This window comes from Mirounga leonina, unplaced genomic scaffold (genome assembly GCF_011800145.1).
Source record: "Mirounga leonina isolate KUSES-001 unplaced genomic scaffold, KU_Mleo_1.0 Mir_366, whole genome shotgun sequence".
Lineage (NCBI taxonomy): Eukaryota > Metazoa > Chordata > Mammalia > Carnivora > Phocidae > Mirounga > Mirounga leonina.
In genome coordinates, this window is record NW_023270709.1 from 1898688 (window position 1) to 1920551 (window position 21864).

General features: G+C 43.8%; 2 protein-coding genes across 7 annotated transcripts; both read right to left on the bottom strand.

Moving 5' to 3' along the window:
• Positions 1 to 5410: 5410 nt before the first annotated feature.
• RPP21 (ribonuclease P/MRP subunit p21) lies at positions 5411 to 7313 on the bottom strand. Its single transcript, XM_035030700.1, has 5 exons — positions 7032 to 7313; positions 6855 to 6955; positions 6685 to 6767; positions 5690 to 5822; positions 5411 to 5550 (listed from the first exon to the last, which is right to left on the bottom strand). Exons 1-5 carry the CDS (start codon positions 7086 to 7088, stop codon positions 5490 to 5492), a joined length of 435 nt encoding a protein of 144 aa, XP_034886591.1. The 5' UTR covers positions 7089 to 7313; the 3' UTR covers positions 5411 to 5489.
• A 528-nt stretch (positions 7314 to 7841) lies between these two features.
• Positions 7842 to 21840, bottom strand: LOC118027377 (E3 ubiquitin-protein ligase TRIM39). Of its 6 annotated transcripts, XM_035030698.1 has the most exons (9): positions 21067 to 21732; positions 19096 to 19555; positions 17957 to 18052; positions 12937 to 13167; positions 11746 to 11768; positions 11026 to 11141; positions 10131 to 10315; positions 9765 to 9832; positions 7878 to 7961 (listed from the first exon to the last, which is right to left on the bottom strand). In XM_035030698.1, the coding sequence occupies exons 2-9, from the start codon at positions 19546 to 19548 to the stop codon at positions 7916 to 7918; spliced, it is 1218 nt and encodes a 405-aa protein (XP_034886589.1). In that variant the 5' UTR covers positions 19549 to 19555; positions 21067 to 21732; the 3' UTR covers positions 7878 to 7915. The 6 variants fall into 6 exon arrangements, with proteins under 6 accessions (XP_034886587.1, XP_034886585.1, XP_034886584.1 ...); XM_035030696.1 differs by adding an exon at positions 21764 to 21838 and having other exon boundaries at positions 7842 to 10315; positions 21067 to 21111; XM_035030694.1 differs by adding an exon at positions 21764 to 21814 and having other exon boundaries at positions 7842 to 10315; positions 21067 to 21116.
• Positions 21841 to 21864: the final 24 nt, after the last annotated feature.

A 21864-nucleotide genomic window follows, 5' to 3' on the forward strand; every position in this document is an offset into this window, starting at 1 on the left:
TTCTTTCTTTCTTTCTTTCTTTCTTTCTTTCTTTCTTTCTTTCTTTCATTTATTTCTCTTTTTTCTCTCTTTCTTTCTTAAGATTTTTATTTGTCAGAGAGAGAGAGCACAAGCAGGGGGAGCAGCAGGCAGAGGGAGAAGCAGACTCTCCGCTGAGCAGGGAGCCCAATGCGGGGCTCGATCCCAGGAGCCTGGGATCATGACCTTGATTTGGTTTTGGAATGTAGGTGAGGTTTGGTGGGGTGGGATCCGGAGCCGATGACCAAGGAAGAATTCTTGAGACATCTTTGGTGCAAAAAGGTGGTTTTATGAAAGCACAGGGACAGAACCCGTGGGCAGAAGGAGCTGCAATGGGGTCAGGAGGAGTGGCCCGTTATATACTTTCAAGTTGGGAGGGGGTTAGGGATAGCATAAGTCTCTAAGGAATTTTGGAAGCAAGGTTTCCAGGATCCTGAAGGGGCTACCTATTGTTGGGAAAAGGTCATTTATTACAGTCTAATAAAACCTTAGACATGAGACCCTGCAGATGTATATCGGTGGGCCATATACTTGGGGGATGATTGCCAACACATATCTTGGGGGGTAGAGATAAAGGAAGTTTCCAAAGGAATTTTTATATGTTAAAGTAAATTTAGGGGCACCTGGGTGGCTCAGTTGGGCAACTGCCTTTGGCTCAGGTCATGATCCTGGAGTTCGGGATCGAGCCCCGCATCGGGCTCCCTGCTCAGTGGGGAGTCAGCTTCTCCCTTTGACCTTCCCCCTGTCATGTGTTCTCTCTCTCAAAAAAATAAAATCTTAAAAAAAAAAATTAAAGTAAATTTACAGGATCCTTGAAGGGGGAGGGGTTGGGCTAGGATTGTGTTTTGCCCTTAGCAAAGTATTAACATCCAGGCAGTTGGATGTCCCTAGAGGAATGTCGCTATGCCTGTTTCAAGGACTTGTCAATGGACTGTATATAGTAAGGAAATTCAATTATTTCTCTTCTGCCTGTGTTTCCCACATCAACTTCTGTCATTTAATAATATATCCTGAGGATTGCTCCATATTAGTTATGCAGGTCTTTTTCATTCTTTTTACAGCTGCATAGCATTGTTGTCTGGACGTACCAGTTTATTCAGTCTCCGTACTGATGGACATTGTGTCATTTCCAGTGTTTTGTTATGACAAATAATGCCTCATGAATGTTCACCGTGGAAATATATACTGAGTAGATTATTAGAAATGAAGTTTCTGAGTCTAAGGGTAATTATAGATGTAATTTTGTTAGATGGTGCTGAATTCTACTCCACAGGGATTCTATTAAACGTTTTGCCCCCAGTCAGCAATGTTATAATGGGACCATTTCTCCACAGCCTTACTAACAGGGTGCTTTGACGAAGTTTGGCACGTTTGTCACTCTGATCAATGGGAAATTGTTATCTTGGTAGTTTTATTTTATCATGAATGCAACTGAGCATCTTTTCATATGTATCAAGGCCATTTGCCTTTCCTTTTCAATGAAATCTCCACTGATGTCTTTTACTTAAACGTTTTCTTTTTTTGGTCTTTGTGTTTGTGTTCTGGATTTTTAAGAACTGGAGCAGGAAGATAAGCTACAAGTTATTTGTACTATGTTACACATCTTTGTAATTTGTCCTTTGTCTATTTTTTTCCAAAACACATATATTTTTACTTTTATATAATGTTTGTTAATATTTTCTTTTATTCTGTATTTTGAATCATGGTTAGAAAGGTCTTCCCAATCCACAGGTTATAGAAGAATTAATCAATGTGCTCTTTTAGTACTTATATGGTATCATTATTTATATTTAAATTTCTGATCTATTGGAGTTTATTCTAGTGTGTGATGTGAAGTGTGGCTCTAATTTTATCTTTTCCCAGAGGCTATCCAGTTGTTCTAATACTATTAATTAAAAAGCCTATCTTTCCCCCAGAGATTTGAGATTCCACTTTACTGGCATACCAAATTTTCATACTTACTTGATCCTATTTCTTTTTATTTTTTTTAAGATTTTATTTATTTGACAGAGAGAGAGACAGCGAGAGAGGGAACACAAGCAGGGGGAGTGGGAGAGGGAGAAGCAGGCTCTCCGCCGAGCAGGGAGCCCGATGCGGGGCTCGATCCCAGGACCCTGGGATCATGACCTGAGCCGAAGGCAGATGCTTAATGACTGAGCCACCCAGGCGCCCCTCTTCTTCTTTTTTTTTTTAAAGATTTTATTTATTTGAGAGAGAGCACAAGCAGGTGGAGCGGCAGGCAGTGGGGAGGGAGAAGCAGGCTCCCCACTGAGCAGGGAACCCAATGTGGGGCTTGATCCCAGGAACCCAGGATCATGACCTGACCTGAAGGCAGATGCCCAACTGACTGAGCCACCCAGGTGCCCCAGGAGACTCTTAACTACAGGAAACAAATTGAGGGTTGCTGGAGGGGAGGTGAGTAGGGTATGGGGTAACTGGATGATGGGCATTAAGGAGGGCACTTGATGTAATGAGCACCAGGTGTTATATGCAACTGATTAATCACTAAACTCTACTTCTGAAACTAATGATATACTATATGTTAATTAATGGAATTTAAATTAAAAAAAGAAACCAAAAAGGGCATACATTTTGTTTTGTTTTGGCTTTTTAAAAATACTTTCATTTAAATTCTAGTTAACATACAGTGCAATATTGGTTTCAGGAGTAGAATTCAGTGATTCATCACTTATATACAACACCCAGTGCAAAGGGCACACATTTGGAATTATTAAATTGTTTAGAAACATTAAGGAAAGCTATTGCATACTAGGATTTGATTTCCTTGTTATAGGGAGTCCACTTTTGCATATATTGACAACTATCTTATTATAAGTAAACATGAGAGGTACCTGGCCTGCTCAGTCAGTGGAGCATGTGACTCTTGATCTCGGGGTTGTAATTTCGAGCCCCATGTTGTGTGTAGATTACTTGAAAATAAAAAATCTTTTTTTAAAGATTTTATTTATTTGAGATAGACTGCAGAGCTAGAGAAAGAGCATGAGTGTGTGTGGGGGGAGGGCGAGGGAGAAGCTGACTCCTCGCTGAGCAGGGAGCCCGACCCAGGGCTCAAGCCCAGGACCCTGGGATCATGACCTGAGCTGAAGGCAGATGCTTAAATAACTGCTTAACTGACTGCACCACCCAGGCACCCCAAAAATAAAAAATCTTAAAAAAACCCCCAAAACATGAAAAAGGACAGAGTTTAGAAAGGAGGAATAGGAGTATGACCTCTAGTTAGAGGAACGTATACTGATAAAAACATAAAAAAGATGAATGAACCACAAACTCCTAAGTGAACCACATTCCGCATTGTTTCACCTATTTTCCTAATTGGGACATTCTTCCCATAGTCTCCCACATGAGAGGTATCACTTTATGATTCAGCCAAGAAATCAGATCTCACAAGTTCCCCCATTACTATCCCACTGTGGGCATGTTCAGTCATGTGCAACCAACAGCACACTTAAAACAAACTTAGCCAAAAATCAGATCTAGTGTGCAAGAGCCAATGAGCTCAGAAATGAGACTCATGGGTGTAGCCAAGGAATATGAGCTGAAGACAAAAAGGGCCCAGATCTACCCTGACCCAGGTAGACATTATCTCTAGAAATAAGTGATCAGAAAGTAATTCAGAAGCATTTAGTTACTTGCACACTAATTACCATTTTTCATGCACCTAACTTATTGACAGATGAAGCAATCAGTGGAGAGACTGAGTCAGGGATGAAGGCAAAATAAAGATGTGGTAAATTTCTACATTGGTGGTCCCCAGGGAATGAATGAACTTCTCAGTATCCATGCCCCTTACATGTTGAACCTGAGCTTGGTTACCTGACTTGCTTTGTCAAGGGGACATTAGCAAGTGTGATGAATACAGAGGCTTGATAAGTACTTACACCTTGGAGCTTGTCCTCTTGAAATGCTCTCTGTGGAAGCCACAGCATGTAAGAGGTTCAACCACCCTGAGCCAGCCATGCTGTGAGGACCTCAAAACCAGCTATGTAGCTAGGCCACACTGAAAAGCAATGAGGTGCAAAAGAGGCTTCTTGGGTCTTCCAGATCAGGTGCCACAGCCACTAGCTAAATGCAGCTGAGTGACTCCAGCTGATGCCATATGGAACAGAAGGAACTACCCAGCCAAGCTCTCAGACAGTTTAGTCCACAGAATCGTTGTTTGAAGCTGCATTATGCAGTGACTTTTATGCAGCAATAAATAAGTACAACACAGGATTTATAAGAGAAAGGGACAAAAAAACACTGCATTCTGAGAACAGTGAATTTTATTTGTATGTTTGAGGTAAATTGATTAGCTGGCACCAAGCAAAGTGGTCAGTCTGAAATTCTATCTTTGAATAAGTTTCCTAGGGATATCAAATAAAAAAATTTTTGTTATTTACTTATTCTCAAGAAAACCCTGAGGGTTTACCTTTGGGGCATACTTGTGTAGTGTTCACCAGTGTCCTTTCATTAGCACCTTTGACCTTGTTAGTTCAGATTTGTACAATTCCCTTATTAGGTTTATAAAAGAAAACCGAGATTGGGAAAGGCTGAGTGAGTCTGGAGGATCTGAAGCCACTCTGACCGCTAAACTTTTTTCCTTGTTTAAAAACAACACCAGAGGGCGCCTGGGTGGCTCAGTCGTTAAGCGTCTGCCTTCGGCTCAGGTCATGGTCCCAGGGTCGAGTCCCACATCGGGCTCCCTGCTCCGCAGAGAGCCTGCTTCTCCCTCTCCCGCTCCCCCTGCTTGCGGTCCCTCTCTCACTGTGTCTCTCTCTGTCAAATAAATAAATAAAATCTTTAAAAAATAAATAAATAAAAACAACACCAGGGACCTGGGTGGCTCAGTCAGTTAAGCATCTGCCTTTAGCTCAGGTCATGATCCCAGAGTACTGGGATCGAGCCCCAAGTTGGGCTCCCTGCTCAGCAGGGAGTCTGCTTCTCCCTCTCCCTCTGCCCCTCCCCTCCTGCCCCCACTTGTGCTCTCTCTCACACTCTCTAATACATAAATAAATAAATATCTTAAAAAAAATAAATAAATAAAAACACCACCAGTGGTATCAGTAGTCTGTCTAGCCCTTTAGTCAACAGTTAGGGCTACCTAAATAAAAAATGCTCTATGAAGGCTCAAGCTCTTACAGACAACCCTGGACCATGAGTTCCAAATGTGGCACTGTACTGAGGAAGCAGGGATGAAGGAGCACTGGGGTCAGGGCCCTGGAAATGGAAGCTGCTTAGTGGGGTCAAGTGGTCTATGGAAATCAGGATCTCCCTTAATGGTAGGAATATGAGCATGGGTAAAGACAGAGAGTTTAGCCAGTGACAGAAAAATACAAACTGAAACAGAGGAAAACAGAATAAAAAGCTGAAATACTCACAGAAGCACACAAAGTGAAACACAATTATACTTTATTTGAAAGATAGGGTGAATCCATCACTGGTGACTGGAGCTCTGAGGCTACACTTTCTCCTCAGGGAGGTGGGCTGGAATGGGGTGAGCTGCATTTGGCAGGGGCTGTGGTGGTTTGAGATCTGGGTAGATGAGAATTTGAGTTTTTTAAGATTGTAGCACCTCTCACACCAATCCAGAATCCACCTGTGTGTTCTTTTCACCTCTATGCCCCCCATCAAGCCTATCTTCCTGGGGCATCCCCAATTTTTCTCTACAAACCTGTCACTGGCCTGGCTCCCCAGCTGGGCCTCAGGCCGGTCTCCCCAGAGTAGATGATCAGGATCATTGAGGAAACGCTGGCTGCGTTGGCATGTTAGGCAAGTCTGTACTGTCCAGCGCTGTCCCCTGCAGCCTGGATGAAAGTGGAGAGGAGGAGGGAAGTGCCCAGTTATTTGTAAACCCACACCCACCCCTGCAACCCAAGTCCAGGGTCCCTTTCTGAGGTTTAGGAGAAGAAAAGGTCTCCTGCACCCAGTTTTGCCTCCACTGTTTCTCAGTAAGAATTCCAACACTCCCCAAGTTTGAATACAAATTTGACGCATCTTACCTCTGCTTAAAGTCTGTCAATTTCTTGGTATCCCTTAAGATAAAGTCCGAACTCCTTAACAAGCCTCTTCAAGATCTGCCCTGTTTCCTTCTTCAGCCTCATGTTTTTTTGCCCTTGCCTATCTCAAACTCCAGGTTCCTGAACTCTGGTCTCCTTGACAGCACCACAAGCTCTCCTGTCTCAGAGTCCTCACACATGCCTAGAATTTCCATTTCTCACTCCGTTTGCTTATCATGAACCGCACGACTACTAGTATAAGTAATTTAGCATTTTACTTCCTCAAGTAAAGCATTTTTCTACACTATCTTGTTTCTTAGTCTGTCCTATCAGACTATAATTTCAGTGAGAATAATGGATCTTGTACAATACTTGACTCATCTCAGAAAAATATTTGTCGAATGAATGAACGAATGGTGATGTGAATCCTGTCCTCCACCATACAAAATAACATCTATTAGTATGTATGGGTGGGTTACGCCTTATGGCAACATCATTCCCTACTGCCTTTCCTTAGTTGGTCCAAGTGAAGTTAGCAATTCAACCCAGAGCTGGAAAGAGCCGGCTGCTGTAAATCCCACGCCCGACGCCCATCTAAAGCGAGGAAGGGGGTCTCCTCCCCAGCCCACTGGTGCTCCTCAATCACCCCCACATCATCAGGAGCACTCACGTCTCTGGCGCTGGGTGCAGGTGAGGCCCGGGATGAGGAGGGAAGAGCAGCCACGACAGAGGGTCCTCTTCACCGAGGGGTCCCTGCGGACGGAAGGGGATGGTGGTCCGAGCGCCCGCGCTTCCTCTCCCTTGCTTCGCGCCCGCCGCCAGGTTCCCTGAGCGTCTCACCGCCGCAAGACCAGCCGCTTTGCGATGGTCCTCTCCGTGTGGCAGTAAAACCTCGCCAGCGCCTGGTTCGTGGGGTCCTGCGCAAGGACACAGTGGGCGGCCTGGGGGAAGGAAACCATTACTTCGTGGCCGGCCACATCCGGCCGCCTCCCCGTACGCCCCGACACGCGGACTCACCTGGTACAGGAAGCTGAGCCTCTGGAAGGCCTCGCGGTCCTTCACCGGCCCAGCCATCTGCGTCGCGCGAGTCCCTCACACACGACAGTCCGCAGGTCCCGCCCCTCCGATAGCCCCGCCTCAGGCGCCCGCGCACGGCCTCCTGGGAAGTGTAGTTCCTGGGCCCGCGAGGCTCCCTCCGCGATCCTTACTCCGGCGCCACCCTGCGGCCTCAGGGACCCCAGTTATTTGTAAACCCACACCCACCCCTGCAACCCAAGTCCAGGGTCCCTTTCTGAGTTTTGGCTACCTTCTAGTCTTCCTCAAGCCCATGATCAGTTATACTAGGTAGGAAAGTCTAGTGAACAGGGGAAGACCTTAAACTGCAAAACATTTTTAGGACACAAGACTGGTCTCTTTATGCAGATAGGTTGGGGAGATGCTTATGTGCAATTTATACCCAGCTAGAACTTCTGCCCTACGCTCCTGAAGCCAAAGGCAGATGCCTGAAAGATCTACAGACTGAAGGAACAGAAGTTATACATTCAAAAAAAGCACTGGTACCAGTGGGAGTGAAATTGGAAAGGATCATGAGGGTGGTCAAAGGAAGGAAGCACAGCTTATTCCCATTCTTTTCCACTTACCAAAAAAAAAAAAAAACAAAACACCCCACTTCCTATTATGCAGTGCTGGACACACAGTAGGTGATCCTAGCTAACTTCTAGTCTTAGGTACTGGAGCACAGAAACTTCTGACATCTCCTGCTCCTGAAACTCACCCCTCCTCCACCTCCCCTATTCCAATCATATACTTCACATCCCTTACTCTGACCTGTCTCCTGTTTGTTCTGTTTGACATCCTGTGTTTACTTCTGCCTCATAGTTAATGACCACCAGTTCCTGAAGTCAGAAGTAGAGGGATGTGAGCTGGAGCGGCAGAACATGAATGAACCTTGAGACAGGGAAAGGGTAGCATTAAGGAGAGAAAAAGGCCTCTCTCCCTTCTCAAACCCCAACAGGCCATGCAGGAAACCAGGCCTCCAGCTCAGAAGAAATGGCCAAAACCTCCTCTGGGATTAATTTCACAAGGATCCCTAAATTCAAATGAGGAGTATGTTTACAATGTAGACATCCAGGCCCACCCCAGACCTTGATTAATCACTGAGGGCAAACCCCAGGATCATGCATTCTTAACACCAGTGATTCTTACACATCAACACAAGGCCATCGTCAAATTACCACACAACACAGAGATCACTTCAGTGGATCCTTTGTTCCATATTGTTTTACCAACCAAAGCATCTTGCCACAAAGAACCACAGTCAAGGCACAAAGGTAAGAGGAGAGTCTGGACAAAGTCCTGTTGAGGTGGTAGGAGGAATTGAAACACCCTCAATAAACTGCAGTTTGTTGTCCCAATCTTCTGTGAACCCCTGATCACCCAAATAGCAGATATTCCAAATCATTTTAGTTCGGTTTGGCATGCATAGCTTTAACCTTTTTTGACAACATATGTACCCTACAAGTTGTTTATTTTGGCCTAATGTTAAAATGATTTACATTCTCTGATAGGGGAAATGGCAAAAGGTGAAGGATGGCAACAAATAAGCAAAAGACTGGCTCCTGTGAACACTAGTTCCAGGCCATATGCACACAGGCTAAAGGAAGTTGCCTATCTTACCCTTCCCTCTACACACCCTCTCTTCTACCCTGTCCTCAGGGTGAGGAAGACTCTATTTCCTTTCTCCCTTTTTGGCTTGGACACCTTAGCCAAGGAACAAGGCTGACAACTTGGGAGCAGCTACTTAGTAACATTCTTTAAGGCCAGGGCTTTGGATAGAAAAACCTTTCTCTTTCCTCTAATACCTGACTGTCCTTTCCAGGTTCCCTTGGGAAAGCAGTGAAAGGGTAGATGTGTCTTGAGGGGTCTCTGGTACCTCATCTCTGCAGGAGAAAGGTGACTGACTGACATCTTAGAGACAATCAACTCAAAGGAGGCAGGCACTAAGCCAGCTTTGCTGAAGGCTGAGAGAGGGACCCGATTTCTCCTCTCCTTTCTTCTCACCCTTTCCTCCCCACATTCCTACCTCTGGCCAATCCTACTCATAATGGCAACTTACTCTGGGAATGGAAGACCAAAGAAACCCCTTTCCCCTTCATTGGTCACTAGGAATCTGTTCCTTTAGCCCCTTTCCCAACTTTCTTTCTAATCTTGATGCTCAATCTCTGCCCTCAAAAACAAACAAACAAACAAAAAAAACCTCCTTAACTTCTAGACCCATAAGAGCAACTATCATTCATCTTTATTTTAGTCTAGAGGTACACAGACCCCTCTGATCTTCCTCAAGAAATAAGACCATTCTGGGTCAAAGAACCCCCTAAAAGGATGTACAGGGGTTTCTGTTTCCTCTTCTGGTTTTGAGCAAGTCAGACCCTCCCACAGACTTTCTGTTTCCGGAAAAGCCTCTCCTTCCTTCCCAACCTATCCATGTGCAATAGAAAAACCTGATGGACTTCAGGGGAGACAACCCCTGGGAACTAGCTCCCCACTCTGACAGAAGGGAGACACAGCTGTGCTCTCATCCCAGACCAGTCCTATCTACTCCTCCATATAAACCATTCTAGAAACCAAGATGCCTCTCCTAGACAGTGCAGGACTGGAACCAGGCAGACACGAAGACGTTCCAGCAGGTCACAGGAAGGAAGGCCCATAGCTCTTGACCCTGACTCACCCCAATTATTCCCACATCCCTACCTGTCACTCCCAATCTGTTGGGGGCCTGATGGTAAGTGGTGCAGCATTCTTCCGACCAGCCCGGATGCCTGGATAGAAGAGGGGCCAAAGTTTCTCAGTAAAAGTATCAGTAAAAGTGTAGATATGAGAGCGGTCTGTGACGTTGTAAAAAGACAGTGTGCCGGCCTCATAGTCTAGGAATATGCCCACCCGCTTGGGTTTCACCTTGATGTGCAAAGGGGTAAAAGGCGTGGTGGTGGCTGCATATTTGTCCCCATTCCATAGCCGCACCCGCCAGTAGCCAGTCTCAGGGAGTGGAGTCAGCTCGCCCTTTCGGCTCACGGAGTCCCGGCACACGCCCACTGCCCAGTGGGTCTTATCACCCACCTCCACCTCCCAGTAGTGTCGGCCTGAGGTGAAGCCCTCAGTAGCCAGGACACAAGGGTAGAAGGTGAACCGCCGTGGTGTGTCAGGGAGATCCCGGAGTCTTGTCTCCACAAACTTGACGCTCTTACGATCTTCTGACAGGACTAGGTTAGGGTGAGCAGTCTCTGGGTCCAGGGTCACATCCGCTGGCGGGAGAAGCCAGAGTGGGGAGCTAGATGAGGATGGGAATAGCTAAATGCCCCTGCCTCACTCTTCCAGCCTGCCTTTACAGAGCCTGCTTCCTTAAAGGTCCCCAGAACACCGTGGGGTTTGGTTAACTTTCTCAATCCATGGTCTCACCTAAGGGAAAGGAGGGAACAATGGCTTCCCTTCTCACCCTGGCCCTAAAGTAAACAGCTAATGATCTCTTGATTCTGCAAGGGCTGATGGTTTAGGCTCCTGCCTGATCCCTTCTCCACCACCCTGTGACATCATCTCACTATGTGAAGAAGCACAAGTCACAGTCTAAGGGCCAGAAAGAACAGAAAATGTTTAGAAGGATACACAGCAAGACAGCATTATGGTCTAGGGATAGGGTGACCATGTATCTGGAACTGGTTCACGACAATTTTCTTTGAGTAAATATTAATGATACTCCCTTTCACTCTCAAGGCCGGGGGGGCGGGGGGACAAGTTTAGGCATATTATTTAACCTCTCTGGGTGCCTATTTAGAAAAGTGTGGACCTAAGAGTAGATGACTCCTAAGCTCTGTTACTCATAGTGAAACTGAAAGCCAGGTAAAGGGATAGGCACAAAAAGTGACAGATGGGATAAGTTAAGTCCAGATAAAGTGGGATCTAAAGACTTTCTTCTCTGCTGATTCCCTCTGCTAGTTTACTTTTGGGAACAACTCACCAATTAGCTGTTTAAGGATTTTCCTTAGGGCAAAGTACTGTCGGGGGAAATTGCTGAAGTTCTTTTCCAGCTCTATAGACACTGAAGTCACCTCCATGGTCTTCACCTTCTCACATCTAGGAGGGATAGGGAGATAGGGGAAGAAAGGGCAGGGTCAGGGGAAGCTCCAGCTGAGTGAGTATGCAGACTATTTTAGATGAATGATAGTCCCTCTCTTTAGGGAGAAACTAAAATTCTCCATCCTCCCACTTTCTCCCTCCTCTCTGAAGACAAGTACTCACTTACCGCTTTCTTTTGCCAATCTATGGAGAGCCATATGGCTCCCTGAACAGAGCCTTATTTTAAGAATGAGTCTCAGAACTTTCTGGGGGTATGACTATATTTCATGCAAGTAGTAATCACTCTCCCCACTCTCCCAACCCCTTCCTTTGTCTGTCTTGTTTGGACACATTTCCACCCACAGGCACAGGGAGAATCTGGTTCTACATTACCTTGGTATCTTCCTTACCAGGTTAGTCCTGATGCTCAAAGGGGAAAAGGTAATGGACTATTACTCCCAATGATTTGCTCTCTAACTGGCTTCATGGATGCAATGAATCTTCTCCCACATCCTACCCAGACACTGCGTGACTTTCCTATCCTTCTCCCCTAACTCCTTACTGTACTCCTGGTCTCTAACCTAAGACCTAACTCACTCAAAGAGATGCAAGAATCACTTACTTTTCCAGGGTACTTTTGACATCCTAGAGGGAAGGAGAAAAGAAAGCAATATTGGTCCTGGTAGTCAAGGGTCCTACAGGCAAAAGGTTCCCCCCTCCCCAAAGTCTTAGATCTATACAATAGGAATAGGGCAAACTAAGGGTCACAATGCAAGGGGAAGAGCTACAGAGGGATCTGAGTACATCTCTCGACCTGATCCCTATTTTCAACTTCTGGTTAGCACGAAGCTTGGTAATTTTTATCACTTCCAAATGGTTTCTTGTGTCCTTGTCTTGCTCCTTAAGGACACTGGGAGCTCAATGCAAAGGACATTTGCATTGTCTGCTCTTTACTCTGTCCCCCAAGTACCAACCACACACCTGTCTCCTTGAGGATCAGTATAGACTGGTGGCATAGGAATGAATCACACTTTCCTGTTGTTGTTTATTATCCCTGTCTGGTACTGGTTAATAAATATTAATAACTGTGTGCCAATCCTGATTTGTGAATACTTGGGGTCCAGCAGACAAAGAAGAGAAATCTCTGCCCCCCAAGGATTTCCCAGTTTAATGTGGAAGGCAGAACACACATACATGAAGGGACACAAGAATAAGTACCAAGCAATACATAACATGCAGATAAATGTACAACGAAGCCTCACTGATTCAAATGTTGGTAATCTGATCTCTAAAATAAGAGACATATTTCCTACAGCCTTGCTAACACCATTCATCTGCTTAAAAGAACAAATTATTTCAAACATTTTAGAGGCATTATTTACATATCAAAATTAATATATTATTTATACATAATTTCAAGTGTCCTTCAAACTAGGTTTGTATTTTTTTTTAGCAGTAGGTAAATCAAGTTCCAGGACCTAAAAGTAATGGCAACTACATTTACATAATTTTTAATGTATAGTTTTTTTCACTAATTCAGACTCGATTTCCCTCCTTTCAAATGGAATTTTTTTCTTTGGTACAAATTAAGCACAAAATTGTTCACAAGACATAAGAACATAGAAATGATTAGAAGGGGATGGGAGAAATCAGAGAAGCCTTTCTATAGAAAAAGATCCTTTGAGTATGTCTGGAATAAAGAACTGGATTAGAGAAGCAGAGCAGAAGAGTGAGCATCCCAGGTTGACAGAATGGCCTGTGCAAAGCTATACTGCACTTGATCTGAGGGGCTATACAGGGGCAAAGGTCGAACCTTAAGCATCTCGAAGCCTGACTGTAAGCACTTGCCCTCCACCTCAGCAGCCAAGTGGGCCAGGTCCCGGCGCTTGTCTCCAAGGTGAGCAGCATTTTCTCGGAGGCGCTGTAGAATGTCTTGTTCCTCCTCCTCCAGTCGTGAAAGCAACATCTGCTGCTCTTCATCCAGCCGCCTATGAAGCTCTTCAAATTCCTTTAAGATCTGTTGCCGGCGACATTCCACTAGTCTCTGAGAAAAGTGGGAAGGTGTTATATTTAGCAGGGCCAGTGGGGCCTTACCCTACCCACCATGTGTATGAATTAACACAGACTTCCAGTGTCAATGGAAATAGCTTAACAGGATACTCATGTTTCTCTCCATTGAAATTTCCTTCTGTAAGTAATGGCTCCTTCCCCAATGTCACCCTTACTGATTACTCGGGAATGAAGACCACTGGGGAATTTTAAAAAATCAGTGTTTAAAAAAATTTTAATTTTATTAACTTCTTAAAAAAGCTGTACTTCTATGGTTTAGTGAAAAAAAAGCAAGATATAAGAACTCAATAATATAATGACATCTACTATTATGGATACAAGATATATCTGCTATTTCCAACTCTAAAGTTCTAGCTAATGCAATTTATCAAGAAAAGGAAAGAAATAAGTACTGGGAAGTTAGAGATGAGATGGTGATCATTTGTATATTGCCAGACATCTACCCTCTAAAAACCAGAGAACCAACCAGAATAGTATCAGAATCAGTAAGATTTTAGTAATGGGTTATTACAAAATACATACAGTTGACTGTTGAACAATAAAGGTTTGAACTGTGAGGGTCCATTTATACAAGGATTTTTTTTCCATAAATAGGGTATAGTACCATAAAGGTATTTTCTTTTCCTTATGCTTTCCTTAATAACATTTCCTTTTCTCCAGTTCACTTTGTGAGAATACAATATATAATACAAATAACATATAAAATAGGTGTTAATCACTGTTTATGTCATCACTAATGCTTGTGGTCAACAGTAAGGTATTAAGAGTCAAGTTTTTCAACGACATGGATGGAACTAGAGGGTATTATGCTAAGTGAAATAAGTCAGTCAGAGAAAGACAAATATCATGAGATTTCATTCCTATGTGAAATTTAAGAAACAAATCAAGAGGAGCATAGGGGAAGGGAAGGAAAAATAAAATAAGATGAAATCAGAGAGGGAGACAAACCATAAGAGACTCTTAATTATAGGAAACAAACTGAAGGTTGCTGGAGGGGAGGTGGGTGGGTGGGGGATGATGTAACTGCGTGATGGGCATTAAGGAGAGCACGTGATGTAATGAGTGTTGGGTGTTATATGCAACTGATGAATCACTAAACTCTATCTCTGAAACTAATAAAAAAAAGAGTTAAGTTTTTGGGGAGTTGAAAGTTATATGCAGATTTTCCATTGCACTGCTAACCTTGTTCAAGGGTCAACTGTATATAGATTTCAGGGAAGAACCTGTTAAATAGTTTCAAGTCACTTCAGAGAACTGACAGTTCCCATCCCAGGAATAAGTTCCAAAAGTTTGTGAATTAATTGTTGAAATTTGAAATATGTTTTCTCTCAGCTACCACACAGAATTAAAGCTCTAACCTTCCTGAAATTTGATAATATAGTACTAAAACACCAGCCATAATACTTTCTGAAGGTTATCACCTAGCATGTCCTTCCTTTTGTACCTCCACTGCAACAAATGATCTGCCCAGATGGAGTCTCCCAAGTGTCACGTGACTGATGGGGAAAAGTAAACCCAAGAGGGAAGTAAAAGAGAAGCAGAGACAGGGAATCTGGAAGTAAAAAGTAGATAGGGGCGGAAAGGCAGGGCTGAGGGTGAATAGAGAGGGGCTGCAAAGCCAGTGTGGGCCATCGAAGCCTGGTGTTTCTGGATTTCAAGCTAGTTCTCAGCAGAGGCTGGCTAGCACTAATTCTGGAGCTGCTGCTGCTTCCCATTCCACTGCTGCATTCTCAGGTGCACACTGGAACAAAATATATTCTTACAGCATTTACCCTGTGAAAATTATAAAAGGAAACCTCACTAAAATGGAGTCAGGACGCCAGCAGGGGGAGCACTCACACCCTACCCCTGGTCAATTGTAGACCCAATTGGAAGAGATGTACCTTGCAAGTCCATCCTATCTTAACCACCCCAACAGGAGGAAGGAAGGTTTCCTTTTTGCAGGGCAACAAGCCAGCCAGTGACAAACTGTCACAACCCAGCCAATGAAAAGTCACTATACTCTGAACTCCCAGGTCACTTCAAGGACTCTTCATTTATAAGAGCCCCTCCCAACTACCTCCTTTCCTCTTTAGAAGAGTGGTCCTCTCCTTTGTTCTCTACACTTGCCTATGGATTTGCCTTAGCTTGCTTGTCCTGAATTGCAATTCTCTGCTATTCCTGAATAAATTCATTTATGCTGGTAAAGTAACTGAATTTTATTTAACCCCTAAGTAAAATACAACTTTTTTCCTTGTGTGTGTGCACACACACGTGTGTGTTGGTGTATGTTGAGAGGTGATGTATGGGTAGAATTTAGGATTCATAACTGTGGTAAATAGGAAGCAAAAGGGCTGTCTTTTATATAATCCCATAATCCCTTCTCTTTTTTTTTTCACTCTATATATGTAGGGCAGTGGTTCTTAATGAGGTTCTTACTTCCCACTAGGGATATTTTGGAAACAAGGGGCATTTTTTTGTTTGCCATAACTGGGGGTACTCTAGTAAGGCTGCTAGCACTCCAATATGTGAGATGACTCTGCAACATGCACCGTCCTGCACCATTTTCTATGTTCTGCTGTATATTTAAAAACATAGGCCTGGACTTGAATGTCATTTTATACATAGTAATTTAAACAGAGTTAATTTGTACCCAGTTTTAATATACCTGAATTTTTCAGAAATGGCTGAATAAAACTAAGACTGTATTTTTTTCTTAGAACTTTACCAAAAGTTACTTATCATTTTGAAAAATTATGTCACCAAGAGCTAAGCTGCTTGTGGTGCTTGTCAACATTACTATGCAATTATTTCAGTCTGAATTTGTATTTGTTGCATTGTTGATGATGTCACATATAGGTACAAGGATAAAACTACATTGTGGTGTCTTTCAGGGTAGTTGTGCCCAAATATTTACATATCAGATTTTATATAAATCACTTTCCTTTATGTTGTGTGTGTGTGTGTGTGTGTATTTGAGCATAAGTCTCTTTTTAAAATTATGCAGGGAAGTTATTTTATCTATAATTTTCCCTTCAGCATGCTTAATTACTAATTATGTTTAAAAGGGGCACTGGGTCTGATTTTGGAAGTAGGGATGAGGGAGAGGTAGGAAGGAGAATTTAAATGGTCACAAAAGGAATGTTGGTGGTAGTTTCAGAGACCACTGAATTTTTAAAAACACCACAGATCTGTTCAAGCATTTAGAAGGTTTTAAAAAATTTTTATTCCCCTCTTTATCCTTTACCTTTAAGAAGGTGATCAACAGGAACAGGAAAGTTAATGACTGGGAATAAGCTTCGTTTTCACATATTTTAAGTTTCTCAGGAGCCCTCCAAAAGAACAAAGAACTTTTTTTTAAAGTTCACCTTTGCAATCAAAATTAGTTATAATTTTAAAAAATTCAAATGCTTGCTTTATTCAAATATATAAAGGACTAAGGTAGTACTTAGTAATACTTAATAATACTTGCTTTCTATCAAAATGTTGTTATTGTTAAAAAATTAGTGTTTCTACTATTTTCAAACTTGTGTTTAATTTCTGGTGATCCCTAAATCTCAACTCCAAAAATTCATTATTTCTTCTGGAAGCTTTTAATGAGGTCAAATTTCTATGTTGTCTTCTTATGAATTTGCAACTGTACTTTCGTGCCATGTCATTATCTATTTTCTCCACCGGACTGTAAGCTCAAGTAGGACAGGGACTGTGTTCTTGCTCATCATTGTTCCCCAGTGTCAGAATTTGGCCTATACTGGAAGCTTAATACATACTTATGGATTCATGCAGAGCTAGTATCCCTGATTTTGCTACATATTGGCTGTGTGATCTTGGACTAGATACTTATTCAAGTTTTGTTTCCTCCTGTGATAATTGAGGGTAATAATACCCACTTTACAAGGTATCTAAGTTCATCTTTGCTAAAGATGACCTCCAGGACTCCCTTTCCTTTGTCTTACAGCTCCTCTAGGTCCCACATGTTCATTGGCCTGAACTCTTAGAACTCTAACCTGGGCAGAACCTTAAAACCTAATGCAACCCTGTAAGTTTGGAATGTCATGGCACCCAATGAATTCATACATGGGACTCAATAAATACTTAGTTATTATTGCCACTATTAAGAATTGTTCACTGTCCAATAAAATAAGACAGATACCAAAATCTCATGCTACAAATATGGTAATGCTATGAAAGAGAAGCAAAATTATATGCAAATTAAGAAAGTTAATTTCTGAAGGGTCAAGGAAGGCTGTATAGGAAGTGGCTTTTATCCTGCATGAAGGATAGATAGGATCCTATAGATGTAGGATGGAGAGAGCAACAGTCTAGGAGAACCAACATCATCTAGCATACCTGAACTTACTTAAGAGAATGTGGTCCTAAAGTCACTGGGCAGTTCTGGGAGCTCTTTTGTTAGCTTCTTCTTTCTTTCTCCCCAGTGAACCTTTCCAAATTCTTCTCTCCTCAGTCTCTCTAAGAAACTCCTATCCCTGCTCTCTCCCTGCTTTACAAGAAAAAAGGAGACCAATGGGCGTGAACTCCCTCAACTTGCCACACGTAAGATGCTGTCTGCCCTTCCTTCACTTCCTACATCCTTCTCTTCAATACTTAAATCATTGCAAATAATTTAAGTACAATGTACAATGACAAAGAAGCCTAATAAAATACCATTGTTTTTGAGAGAACAGCATTTTTCGAATGAATCAGAACTGGTGGATTAAAGAATGTGTGGTTAATGTGTGGTTAACTGCCTGCAGAGCAGCCCAAATGGAATCATCTGCCTTTACCTTGAGCTCTCCAGGCTTCTTCTCCTCAGAGGACTTGCAGCGGGTGATCTCCTGCAGCTTCTGCTCCAGGGGCTCCAGGCACTTCTGCAATTTTTCCTGAGGGTGGGAAGTGGGAGAGGTGGCATTTAGGGTTGCCTTGTACATCCTACATTCAGAGGTTAACCCATTTATTTTAAACCATTTATTTGCTTCCTATCCATCTCATCACCTCTTGATCCCACTCCCTTCCTTGCCTGTCATTTGGGGTGTCAATTTCTGGTCCTTCCTCCTGCTGCCAGCCTGTCCCCATCATCTTCCTTGCTCTCCAAACTTTCCTCTCACTGAATCTCACAGTTGTCCAGCTGTCACCAACTCCGTGTCCTTCCCCAATCCTATCATTTTCTTACTCAAGTGACTGCCTATTATGGTCAAAGTGACTTTCTGTACTCAGATATCCTTCTTTAGACTTATCCTCCCATCCAACTCAAAGCACCTACAAATATAATAAAGTCTTTATTACTTATACTGTAAACAACTTTAAATCTTGTGTCCAAGATTTTATTAACATAATTAAACAAAATACTTGATCAGTGCTAAGATATTAAAATCTTTAGTTCCTATTACTCGAACATTTACCCTGTGTCCCAACAGTAATTAAATCCGATGCCACATTATCTATTATCTAGCCAGATACAAATGGCAGACAAGTTCAGCTTAGTCTGGTGGGGATCAGTCTAAACTAATGTTATGTATTCCCAATACCGATGGGAAAATAAGGAACATTCTGAGCCGGGGGACAGACCGAAATCAGACCACTTTTCAGTTCCTCCTAAGTTTGACCATCTCCAAGTGGTTTCATTCATTTATAAAAAATGATACATTATAAGACCACACAAAGCAATATTCACCCATAAGACTCAAATGATGTTAGGAAAAGTCAGAAAGCAATTTTGAGGCGCTCCTCAAAACTGCTCTTCTTCATGCTTGAGGATAACTGATCAGATGTAGTGTGCCCTCTGTGTATATAGCTCTGAGGTGACTAGAGAGTAAGGACCAGATACAGTCTTGCCCTCAGCTTAGGATCCTCTACCCAGGCAGTCTGCCATCCTCTGTGCTCCTCTCTCTTGCCCCACCTTGGCATCATGTGTCTGGTTCCCCACCTTGTACTCCTGTGTGGCATCATCCAGTGGCACGACGGTGTGGGCCCGGTGGGTGTGGGAAATTGCACATATCAAACATACAGCCTCCTGGTCCTCATAGCAAAAGAGGCTGAGGGCCTCATGGTGCTGGGGACAGAGGCTTTCATCTCGGATCTTCCGCTTAACAGCCTGGAGCTGCTTGGCAATTTCCACCATACTGCCTAGTTGTCGATTAGGTCGGAGACTGCGGTAGCGGGATGTTTTTCGACACACAGGACAAGGGAAGTCCCTCTCTAGGTCCTCCCACCAACGGGTGATGCAAGCTTTGCAGAAGTTGTGTCCACACTCAATGATGACAGGCTCCTTCAGATACTCCAGGCACACAGAGCAACTCGCCTCCACCTGTAAGTTCTCCAGCGCTGCAGCTGTGGAGGCTGCAGAGGCCCCAGCATCTAACAGACTTGTCTCTGCCATTATTTAACTTAGGGATGGAAAGGGGGCAGAGAGAGAAAAATATTAGTTGGAGGTTTAATTTTTTTGTACCCCTGGCCTGACATTTACTCCCATGATAAATCCTAACTCCAGTTAGCCCTATTTTGGTATTTTACATCTTCTCTTCCACTAGATTCAACTTTTTTTTTTTTTTTTTTAAAGTAGGCTCCATGCCCAGTGTGGAGCCCAAAACAGGGCCTGAACTCAGGACCCTGAGATCGAGACCTGAACCAAGGTCAAGAGTTGGACACCTAACCCACTGAGCCATCCAGGTCCCCCTCAACCTCTTTTTTGTTTCTGTTTCCAAAACCTGTGACTCCCAGCCATCAATCTATTTTTTTTTTTTTCTCCTCAGCACACTGACACCCAACCACCAATCTCTTTTGTCTTTACCTCTGCTTTCTCATTAGAGGCTTCCTTCAACTCTAGTCCAGCATACTTTTCCTAATCCAGACTTATCCCACATGTATCTTAAAAACAGACCAATGTATCCCTAGTTTGACATATTTTTCTAATAGATAAGAAAGGAGCTTGGGAAACTGGAAAGTGCCATAAAAGTCAAAATATTAATTAAGATTTCTTAAGTATATTTTAAAGTTTAATATTACAGAAAAATTTTTATTACAATAGCTCTTTGAAGCATAAGCTTCTCTGCCACTGTTCTGTCACTCTTTCAAAGCGTAAGAAAAGGAATAAGTTAGGCAAGAGTAATAAGCTCTTTTCAGGAAAATTTGAAATTATTCTTTCTTGTATCAGACTAGTCTAGAGGAAGTGTGCCTTCTTGGAATGAAATGATTCACACAACATCCCGTTTCTTTGTGTGCATTTGGACATTTGGAGCTGCTGAAAAGTGATAAATATGTGGCAACTACACTAAAAAGTTTATTAGTATATACTTCTCGAAAAATATATGCTCTTGAAAAGAGGGCTGACAAGTCTTTTCTAAATATTCAGCAGTGACTGGAGTCTTTTGAAATAGCTACTGAAAACTAATTCCTTGGAGGTACTGTGCCTCCAACTAATAGGTTCTGGAGTGGTTGGGATTTAGAGAAAAAAAAGTAAAGAGTCAATCAAAGTCTCTCTCAAGTGAAGGCTCAAAATACTGGAAATGCATCAAAGGGATTTATAAAGCAGAAGGCTGGTCCCCCACTCCTTCCTTAAAAAAATCACACTTTTATCCATGAAATAGTTGATTTCTCTATCCACCCCCCCTTCCCCTCCACACCAAGGGACCCAACAGAAGAAAGGAAATTTGGTAGGTCTAAGTGCTATGAGATAAGTGGCCATGTAATGAGTTGGGTTAACAATGATTATTGTATATACTGATGGCACACATGAAAAGTGTTTTAATTTGGAGTAGGAGCTCATAATTTATTTGGACCTGAACTCTTCCCTCAACCAGGAGAGAAGTTCAGTCAGATGATTCTTCTTCACCGAAGGGAAACCAACTTTGACTAGTGAACCTGCCCCTTTCTTCTAGAAATAAGGTGGCCTCCTCACCTGGGGTGAGTTGAACTGTACGCAGATTTAGGGACCAGGATGGATCTAGACTGGCAAAGAAGTGGTGTGAAAGAGAAATGGGGAAAAGGTTAGGAAAGCAGAGAGAGGACTTTACAGCCATAGTGAGGCCTCGGGTGCCTCTGGGTTGGTCATTTCTTTCCCTCTATTCCTCGTGTCTCAGTAGAAGGGCAAACTTCAGGGACGTCCTCATTTTGTTTCTACCACTGTCCGGGGTCCCACCTTGCGACCCTCTCCTGAGCGTCGTCCACAACTCAGTCCCACCCTCGTCTCCATCTTCTCTCGCCAGATCTGGCGTAAGGGGATTGGAGAGGGGGAGAGGAAACGTCGTGGTTGACAGGGAGGGAGGAATGCGTGTCCAGGTGAGGAGGAGGTGTGACGTGAAGGTGGGATGCCCGCCGCTATGACGCAGCCGAGGCCCGCGGTGACGGCGTCAGAGTTTCACCCGGGGAGGCGAGCGGCAGCGGGACGGGGGAACGGCGGGGTAGCCAAGCAACGCCGGACGCGCTGACGTCGCCGGGGCGGCAAAACGTCCGCCCGGGCCCGAGGCGGGCGGAGGCAGCTGTGGTTACGTGCGGGGGGCCGGTGACGCAGTCGCGGGGCGCTGGGACGCGGCGTGCGGAGCCGGCCGGCAGGGGCAGGCCCCAGGGCCCGGGCGCGGCGGCGGGACAGCACCTACCTTCCCGGCTTCAGGTCCGGGAGTGCGGGGCGCGGAGCCGCCGGAGCGCTGCCTCCCTCCTTCCTCCTCCCCCCGCCCCCGCCCCGCAGCGCGACACACAA